We start from the raw sequence: 9,968 nt of genomic DNA, 5'->3' as shown, positions 1-9,968 counted from the left end.
AGTGCCCGTCATCCATTCACCCCCACCCCCAGCCCTCCTCACCTTCCACCACTCCTAGTTCGTTTCCAAGAGTTAGGAGTCTTCATGCTCTGTCTCCCTTTCTGATATTTCCCACTCATTTTTTCTTCTTTCCCCTTTATTCCCTTTCACTATTTTTTATATTCCCCAAATGAATGAGACCATATAATGTTTGTCCTTCTCTGATTGACTTATTTCACTCAGCATAATACCCTCCAGTTCCATCCACGTCGAAGCAAATGGTAGGTATTTGTCATTTCTAATGGCTGAGTAATATTCCATTGTATACATAGACCACATCTTCTTTATCCATTCAAGATGGTAAGTTTTATATAATGTATGCTTCTCCACAATTTTTTAAAAGGCTATCAAAAAATGCTTATTTATGTTTCCAGAAATGTGAGGTGGTGAGATATTACATAATTTATCAGATTTGAGACAATTTTTCTCTGTGAACCTTGACTTCTGTACTTCAACCTCTAACTGTGTCTACCTGGTTACTCAAAAATTAGCCTGACAGCTATCATTTGAGCCTACTGCCAGGCTTTTCCTTTTTTTTTTTTTTTTAAGATTTTATTATTGATTGATGAGAGACACACAGAGAGAGAAAGAGGCAGAGACACAGGCAGAGGGAGAAGCAGGCTCCACGCAGGAAGCCTGATGTGGGACTCGATCCTGGGTCTCCAGGATCACGCCCCTGGCTGAAGGTGGCGCTAAACCTCTGAGCCACCGGGGCTGCCCTCCTTTTTTTTTTTTTTTTTTTTTTTTAAAGAGTTTATTTATTTATTCATGAGAATACACAGAGAGGAGAGAGAGAGGCAGAGACAGGCAGAGGGAGAAGCAGGCTTCACGCGGGGAGCCTGATGTGGGACTTAATCCAGGGTCCCCAGGATCACACCCCGGGCTGCAGGTGGTGCTAAACCGCTGAGCCACCGGGGCTGCCCTGCCAGGCTTTTCCATATATACTTCTCAACAACCCTCTGGTGAGCAAATTAAAGCTCAGAAAGGCTCAGTGACATTTTCTAAGATGGTATGAGGGACGGTGCTGTCATTGGGACCCATGGCCTGACCCTAAAGCCTGGGTTCTCCTCCTACTGCACCTCATGCCCCTCAAGCTAGCTTCATCCTAACAACGACTTGGGATGCCTCAAAAATTCAGATTCCCCCTTAAAGATGAACTTCTCTAGGAGTTGATGAATGTTGAAGCTATGATCCCGTAATGAAGAAATTAATAAAGAGATGAATGAGGCCAGGAGTGAGTACAGGGACGGGCTAAGGGAGCCTTGAATGGGTGGGGTCTGGAAAACAAGGAAGACCAGAGCAGAAAGCAGAAATCACACTCTGTGGTAATCAGAGCCCTTACAGTCAGTCTAGCCTGGCTGAGTTCAGAGACCATTGGGGAAAGTCCAAGGCCTGTAGCCATCGCCAGGCTGAAAAGAGGCCAGTCCAGACACAGCTGTGTGTGCTCCCAGCCGCAAAGGAGGCTCAGGCAAGATGCCCTAAGGAGGGAAGGGTGACAGGGACACTGGGTAGGGGAGGAGCAGATCTTTCTCTAGAAAGATCGCTCTGGATGGGGGTGGGGGAGCGGCGGTGGGGGGCACCTGAGTGATTCAGTCCATTAAGCATCTGCCTTTGGCTCAGGTCCTGATCCCAGGGTTGTGAGAAGGAGCCCTGCATCCGCTTCCGGCTCCCTGCTCAGCGAGGAGTCTGCTTCTCCCTCCTGCGTTTTTCTCCTCCTGCTCCACCGCCCGCCTGCCGCTTTCTCTCCTCTCTCTCCCGAATAAATAAACAAAATTTAACAAAAGAAAGAAAGAAAGAAAGAAAGAAAGAGAAAGAAAGAATCACTCCAGCTCCTGCGGGGAAGGTGACTTTAAGGGGAAGAAGAACCCGGGAGGAGGGAAGACCTGATCCCAAACAGAGAGCCAAGGGAAATGAATTCCATTAAGGTTTTGGAAGGACCCTTGGCCAGGGCTTTGTGGGGATGTGGGGTTGGTGAGAGAGAGGAAGCATTCTGTGTTATCTATTCAAGTACTTCAGCAACAGTCCAAAAAAACAGATCTTTAACAGATGGAAGTGGGGGTGGGGGATGGGCAAGGGTCAGTCAGGAAGAGAGAAGTGGGCTGTCACTTTTGTTGGGTGACTCCCAGGACTCTAAGCACTTGTCTAGTTGGCTGTTCCGCATGGGGTGCTTTTATTTTATATAATTAATTCATTGACTGATTTTTTGGTGGGGGGAGAGGGAGAGAGAGAGAGACAGGGTTGGGGGAGGGGGGCAGGGAGGAGCAGAGGGAGGGGGAGAAGAAGACTCTTTTTTTAAAATTTTTTGGAGGGAGACTCTTAAGTAGACTTCATGCCCAGTGCAGAAGCCTACATGGGGCTTGATCTCACAACCCAGAGATCATGACCTGAGCTGAAATCTAGAGTCGGGCACTTAACCGAATGAGCCACCCCGGCACCCCCATGGGTACTTTCATATTGTATCTAGTGTTCAGGGATCACTGCCCTTGTTTTCTGAAGGGTAGGATAGGGATCTGGTGCATTAGTCTAGAAAGAGCCAAGGAGACCAGTATTATGACAAGGTGGAGGAAGGAAATGGCTTTAGAGAACAGAGAAGGAAAAAGTCTGAGGAAGCAAAAGTCAGAAGCCACTACTCTTTCTATTTCTGCATTATTTAACCAAATGCCACCTGTGTGTTACACCCCTTGACCCCAGGGCTGATTGGGAGAACTCAGCAGAGCTGGGTCACTGCCTTCCCCCAGCTTGCTGGTTTCCAAACTGGCATGGGAACCCAGGTGAGCCAGGGTGTAATGGAGAGCACTTGCTGGACATGGCGTGAGGGCACTGTGTGTCCCTGGCCCTTTTCAGGGGAGCAGGGCATGGTTCTGAACTATTTAATTACCTTTCTTTTTTTCTTTTTTTTAAAGATTTTTAAATTTATTTACTCATGAGAGACAGAGAGAGACAGAGAGAGAGAGAGGCAGAGACACAGGCAGAGGGAGAAGCAGGCTCCATGCTGGGAGCCTGATGTGGGACTTGATCCCAGGTCTCCAGGATCATGCCCTGGGCCCAAGGCAGGTGCTAAACTGATGAGCCACCCAGGGATCCCCTTTAATTACCTTTCTTAAGTAAATTTGAGAGAAGATGAGGGCACAAAGACATGTCCTCCAATTTAGGAAAACTCTCCCAGGGTTGATCCACTCATCCCAGGTGGATGAATGAGCCTGGCAAGCCTGGGATGAGAAAGCCCCCTTTTGCCAAGCTTCTCTTCTTCAGGTTTGGGGAGCCTCGGCAGCCCAGCACTGAAGGAACAGGGTCTGACCCCATCCTTCACTGGACACAGAGGGCTGAGGGGAGCCCTGCATGAGGCTCTCTTGGCTCAGGCCCTGACCTCCCTGACCTCCGCTTGCAGGGACAGAAAGACATGGCCTGGAGACTGATAGCGCTTGTGCTGCTGTTGGCCTGGACAGCCCCCACGTGCAGGGCCCGGGTCAGGACAGACCTGCTCAACGTCTGCATGGATGCCAAGCACCACAAGGCAAAGCCAGGCCCAGAGGATAAACTGCATGCCCAGGTGAGGCAGAAGGGTGGTTCAAGTTGAGGAGGGGGGCGGTTCTAACGTGGGAACAAGTCAGGGTGGTAGGGGAAGGACCAACTGCTCAGAAACCCCCACATCCCAGGTTATTGCTATGGGAGCAGATGAAGGTAAGGTGGCGTGTATGGGTGGAGGTGGTTTTAGAGGTGGCCTCCTCAGAGAATTCCATGGCTGTGATGATATGATCTAATCACTGTTGAGTACTTATCAGGTGTTGTGTTTACTGCACATGATTTCATATTCCCTTTGTCGGTCCTTTGAGGTAGGAGACAACATTCTCCCCTACATAACACAAATGAGAAAACTGAGGCCCAGAGAAGCCAAGGACACAGAGGGCTGAGACGTAAGCAGCCAGTGGTGGCGTAGGGCGAGGACTCGGGTGGGCACTCTCAGTGGTTTGGAGGGTGAGAGATTGTTGGGGAAGACGGTTCTTCCTACCTTCACTGTGAGCCAGTCCATGGAGTGTCAAGGGTAGAGGAGGTCTCTTAGGGCTGTGATACAGGGTAACAGGTGCGGTACATTCACACATTCTGTAAAAGTGGATGCCAGTCGGTTGCAACTCTATTGAGATTCCACGTCTTCTTTTTATGATAAATACTCTTTAGACTCTGTTTTCTATCCTGGAATAAAATTCAAAGCCAATAGAACTTATTTGCATATTTAACTTAAAAAAATAACACGAGGGGCAGCTAGGTGGCTCAGTTGGTTAAGCATCTGTCTTCAACTCAAGTCATGATCTCGGGGTCCTGGGATTGAGTCCCTCATGGGCTCCCTGCCTGGTGGGGAGTCTGCTTCTCCCTCTCCCTCTGTCTTCTGCCCCCTGCTCATGCTCTCTTTCTCTCAAATAAATAAAATCCTTAAAAAATATATATCAAAAAAAAATATATATATATATATCAACATAATTCTCTATCTGTAATACAAAGGAGAAGCACAAAGGAAGTAACTTATAATAAAATAAAATATATTTCAATATTTTAATTCTCTGGCATGACTACGTTAGAAATCACTATCAAACAGCATTTTTGTTTTTGTTCACCAAATCGCTATGAATGGGACAGTTACAGCTGTACAGCTGTAGATCAATAACAGGTGTATTCTATTGGCAACTTAAATGCTGTAAAATATGCTAAGCTATGTTGCCACTGATGACATAATTTTCTATAACAGTGAATAATTCCGGTAAAACAAAGCACATAGCAAGGCCTTTCTTTTTCAGAGTATTTGCAGTCCTGAAAAAGCCCATCTATATTAAACACTTGCTAAAATATGGTGTGTCTATATGTAAGATGGAGTTCAGTTGAGATTTAGGGAAATCATAACTAGGTCTTTCGTTTACTTCTTTCAGCAAATATTTTTATGGGTCTGCCATGGCACTGGCCTCACCTCTGGGGAAACAGACCCTATTACTTGCTGAGAAGTTACTCAGCATACATTACCACGTAGGTCATTCCCTTCTTCCTTTGCTCAAAATGTCACCTCCCGGTGAAGCTTTTCACAACCACCTTAGTTAAAATTTCAAAGATTATCTCATATTCCACATTCCTATTCCCTGCTATAATTCTGTCCATATAATTGATCAGATCCTGACACTAGACTTTTTTTTTTCTCTTAGTTTCTTACTGTGTGTCCCCACTGATCAGGATAGGATGTAAGTTCCATGAACACATATTGCTGTCTGGTTTGTTCTCTATCATATTCTCGGCATCTAGAACGTGACTGGAATAGAAATGGGTGCTCAGTAATTATTATTATTTTTAAAAGATTTTGTTTATTTATTTGAGAGAGAGACAGAGATAGCGACAGAGATAGTGGCGGGGAGAGCAGAGAGGAGAGGGAAAGGAGGCTCCTCGCTGAGCAGGGAGCCCAATGTGGGGCTCCAGCCCAGGACCCTAAGACCATGACCTGAGCTGAAGGCAGACACTTAACTGACTGAGCCACCCAGGTGCCCCTCAGTAATTATTTTTCAATGAATAAATAAATCAAAGAATTTTCTATATAAAATGTGAAGGGGGGATCCCTGAATGGCTCAGCGGTTTGGGGCCTGGCTTCAGCCCAGGGCCTGATCCTGGAGTCCTGGGATCGAGTCCCACATCGGGCTCCCTGCATGGAGCCTGCTTCTCTCTCTGCCTGTGTCTCTGCCTCTTTCTCTCTGTGTCTCTCATGAATAAGTAAATAAAATCTTTAAAAAAAAAAAAAGTGTGAAGGGGTGCATAAATGACAGCTATTGTCCCCTGAGGACAGGGTTTCTCTCCAGCTCCCTCAAGCCCTGATCAGCCCTGTTGTGACTGAGTCTCCCCTCAGATGGGTGTTCCTGGACATCAAGAACAGAGGGGTCCTCACAGTAAACTTTCCTGGGATAACCCACTTGAGGCAGGAGAACGAGAACCAAACAGAAAAGGCTGGAGGTGGCAGAAGGTTGTGGGGAAGGGGGCAGTTAGTCCGGGTCTCCCCCACGCAGTGCACTCCCTGGAGGAAGAAGGCCTGCTGCACCGTCAGCACCAGCCAGGAGCTGCACAAGGACACCTCCCGCCTGTATAACTTCACCTGGGACCACTGCGGCAAGATGGAGCCTGCCTGCAAGCGCCACTTCATCCAGGACAACTGTCTCTATGAGTGCTCCCCCAACCTGGGGCCCTGGATCCAGGAGGTACGGGACTGCCCCTCACCCCCACCCAGCAGGCTGCCATCCAGCTTGGGCAAGGCCATGGCTGCCCCCACCCCTGGCTGAAGGGAGCCCTCCCTCTTGGCCTCCCACGCAGGTGAACCAGAGCTGGCGCAAGGAGCGCATCCTGCAAGTGCCCCTGTGCAGAGAGGACTGTGAGCAATGGTGGCAGGACTGCCGCACCTCCTACACCTGCAAGAGCAACTGGCACAGGGGCTGGAACTGGACCTCAGGTGAGGGCTTGGGGGTGGGGAGACGGAGGGGGGCTTTGAGGATCTGGGATTGGGTGAGGATTTCTGGGGGTGGCCAGAAATGAGCTTTGGGCCCGGGGTGGGGGGTGGGGTGAATGTGCCTGCCCTCTCTCCCCTGCAGGAGTGAACAAGTGTCCAGCTAGGACCACCTGCCGCACATTTGAGGCCTACTTTCCCACGCCTGCAGCCCTGTGTGAGGGCATCTGGGATCACTCCTACAAGGCCACCAACTACAGGCGGGGGAGTGGCCGCTGCATCCAGATGTGGTTTGACCCGGCCCAGGGTAACCCCAATGAGGAGGTGGCGAGGTTCTACGCAGGGGCCAGGAACGCTGGGGTTATGCCCCAAGGGATTGAGCATCTCCTGCTCAGCCTGGCCCCCATGCTGTACCTCTGGCTCCTTGGCCGGGTCTAGCCCGACCCAGATGTCCACTCCGCATGTCCCGGGTTCTGATGACCAAGTTGGGTTCAGCTCAGCTCTCACAAATGTGGGTACCCTAAGTGAGCCTCCATCTATTATCCATCCTTCCCTTTTGTCATCCAGTTTCTGCTCCATGGTGGGCCTTGGGGTTTCTCTGGCAATCAGTTCAAATAAAGAGACAGACATATCTGTGTCAGATGAATCATTCTGGTTCCAGTAGGTAGAATCCACAGTTGTTGGATTCTTTCAGATCAGAGAAATAAGACCTGGGTTTGAATCTCAGCTCTGCTACTGCCTATGCCAAAGTGAAGCAGTTGCCTGTCTATTCTAAAGCTTAGTTTCCTCCCCAATAAAATAAGGATAATGATCCTTCCTTCCCTCTGGGTTGTGAAATACAAAGGAGCTGTTGCCTAGAAAGCATGTAAGTCCAGTGCCTGCACTTAATAATCCTCAGGGATCCTGTTGCTCCTATAGCCACAAATGAGAGCCAGGTCCAGAACTTTGTTACTTATGCTGCTCCCAAATATCCCCCTTTCTGCCAGGTGCTGTCTGCCTGGCTCTGTGCTCGGCTGTGCAATGGGAAAGCTGGGGATGGGAGTCCAGAGAAGACTCTGAATTCCCAGTGGGGGTGAAAAAAATTTGCCGGTTATGTGGATTGAAGGGACAGAGTTGAGGCTTGGACCCTCAGAGGAGGAAGAGAGAGCACTGGGGAGGGCAGTCTGGGACTGGAAGAGGAAATGCTTAAGAGCCTTGAATTGGTTTACCCCTGCTGAGTCCGAGGGGCTTGGGTGGGAAAAGGTTGGAAACTCTTAGGAGCTTCCTGGGGCAGGAGCCTGGCCTCTCCTCTGGCATCTTTGTCCCCTCCAGGGATTGCTAGATATGCCTGTCTGGTCTTTGCACCGCCCCCAGGAACTCGGTCTGAGTTGATCTCTGGGTCTCCTCCCTCTTACCCTTTCCCCCTGGGGAAGCCTTTGTCTCTACATCTCCCTCACGGTTACCCCCAGAGGCACAGGTACCTGTCTGAGAACACCAGGCAGGTGGGTGATCAGGCTAGGACTAGAACTCAGGTGTGAAGACTCCTGGTCCAGGTCTCCCCCCTCCACCGCACCAGGGTGCCCCCTTCATGGCTCTCCCCTCCCCTCCCACCTAAAGCTGAGGGACGAGGAAGTTGGGCGGTTTGTGGAGGATGGCTTATGGGGCTCCTGGAGGGGTCTAGAGACCCTGGGCTGTATGGGGGTGTCTGTTAGCCACTGTATCTAGTCTGGAAGGCCCCGACAGAGCCCATCCCGTGTCATTCAGGCTTTGTTCCAGGCAAGTTAAGCCAATGCATATTTGAAACGGAGGAAGGAGCTTGTCGGGACGGACCCAGACACGGGTTCGATCGAGCAAAGTGAAAGTTCGCTCCCAGGTTAAAGGGGACCGGCCGACAGAGGCCCAGGAGTAGGCGCGGCGGGCGCCGGGCTGGGAGCCTGCGCCTTTAAGGAGCCAAGGGGCGGAGGGGCGGGGCAGGAAGCGGGCTCCCGGGAGACGCCGCCACGGGCTAGGTCTTTTTTGGGGGGAAGGGGCGGGCCAGACCCTCCTCGGGCCCCGCCCCCTTTCCGGCGCCCGGGCCCCCTCCCGCCAAGGGCGCCCGGGGCGTCGGAGCGTGCCCGCCCTGGGGAGCTCCGGGTCCGGCGTCCCGCCCACCGAGGCTCAAGTTTGTCGTCTTGGAGGGAGTAGCTGGGGCGGGGGCGGGCGCTAATAATACCCGTTCGCTCGGGCGCCGCGCTTTACAGTTTACACAGCTGTCACCTTCGTTGCTCCTTAATTAATAATAAAAATAGCCGCTGTTTGGAGGCTCACGGGATGCCGGGCCCTGGGCCGGGAGCTTTACAGGCACGGTCCCGCCGAGTCGGCCCTCGCAGCGGGCGCCCCCCTTGCGGAGCGCGAAGGCGAGGCGCGGAGGGGAGCCGTGACTGGCCCGAGGTCACTCGGCGGGGTCAGCGGCCCCGGGGCGAGACCCGGGCCCGGGGAAGGCGGGGCGCGGGGTGCTACCCCCGGCTCCGCCGAGAGCCGCGGGGGCGGAGCGGCGGGCGGGGCGGAAGACGAGGGGGTGCGGCGGCGGCGGATGGCCATCTTAAGTGGCCGCGGAGAGTCAGGGGCCGCTTCCCCCGGGGAGGGGGCACCGCGGCGGCCCGGGAGGTGAGGGTCCGCGCGCGGCGGCGGCTGTGCGGAGAAGTCGGGGGCCCGGGGGCCCGAGGGAACTTTCCTCTAGGGCAGTGGGGGGTGCCGGTCTCGGGCTGCTGAACCCCTCGCGGCCCGGGCCTCCGGGGATGGGGGATGGTGCCAGGGAACTTGGCCGGGAGGGGGGAAGGGCCCTGCCCGGGCTGCGAGGGGTTGCCGGGGACGGTGCGTGGGGATTCGAGGACACCGGACCGTGCCTGAGCGCTTGTGGGAGATCGGGGCGCCCTGGAGGGGGATCCCCCCGCGGGAATGGTCGGGGACCGGACCCGGCGGAGTTTGGGGGCTCGGGTCTAGGAGGGGCCTGGATTTCACGGGAGTTGGGAGTCCGGGCCACTCGGGTACCGAGGACAGGGGTGGGAAGAGGTTCGTCTTCGATCCCTCGCGGGTTTTGAGAACTCGACCCGGCCCTTTGAGGCTGCGGGGGAGGTGGGTGCTGAATAGAAAGGATTTCGGGTGCAATTAGACGTTTATGGGAGTTGGAGATCTCGTCCTTGCGATTATTGGAGGGGGCTAACTCTCCGGAGAGGGGGCTGGGACCGCCTAGTGCCCCGGAGCCGGGTGGGGGAACTTGACCTTCGTGGGGGGCCGGGTCCCTGGGTCTCCTAGGGGTGGTGATGGCGGGGCGGATCCCCGTGGGTGTGGGGGTCCCGCGTCGTGCGGGAACGCAGGGGCCGTGGCCCCGCCGGGAAGGGGTGGGGGTAGGGGCGCTCGGGCGGCGGGCCGAGCGGAGGGGCGGGGGCGGGGCGGGGCGGGGGCCGGGGCCGGGGCCGGGGCCGGCCGCCCGGCTCTGCGCTGCGCT

At 53.6% G+C, this 9,968-nt stretch overlaps 1 protein-coding gene across 3 annotated transcripts; it reads left to right on the top strand.

The window, feature by feature from the left end:
- The first annotated feature begins 1,348 nt into the window (after nucleotides 1-1,348).
- LOC476816 (folate receptor beta) lies at nucleotides 1,349-7,139 on the top strand. 3 transcript variants are annotated; one of them, XM_038568765.1, is made up of 5 exons: nucleotides 1,349-1,507; nucleotides 3,428-3,589; nucleotides 6,072-6,260; nucleotides 6,373-6,508; nucleotides 6,648-7,139. In XM_038568765.1, exons 2-5 carry the CDS (start codon nucleotides 3,440-3,442, stop codon nucleotides 6,938-6,940), a joined length of 768 nt encoding a protein of 255 aa, XP_038424693.1. In that variant the 5' UTR covers nucleotides 1,349-1,507; nucleotides 3,428-3,439; the 3' UTR covers nucleotides 6,941-7,139. The 3 variants fall into 3 exon arrangements, with proteins under 3 accessions (XP_038424693.1, XP_038424694.1, XP_038424692.1); XM_038568766.1 differs by lacking the exon at nucleotides 1,349-1,507 and adding an exon at nucleotides 1,721-1,882; XM_038568764.1 differs by lacking the exon at nucleotides 1,349-1,507 and adding an exon at nucleotides 2,784-2,810.
- Nucleotides 7,140-9,968: the final 2,829 nt, after the last annotated feature.

This window comes from Canis lupus, chromosome 21, assembly GCF_011100685.1.
Source record: "Canis lupus familiaris isolate Mischka breed German Shepherd chromosome 21, alternate assembly UU_Cfam_GSD_1.0, whole genome shotgun sequence".
NCBI lineage: Eukaryota > Metazoa > Chordata > Mammalia > Carnivora > Canidae > Canis > Canis lupus.
Note: the sequence above shows the minus strand (reverse complement) of the source record. Positions and strands in the feature narration are given on the sequence as shown.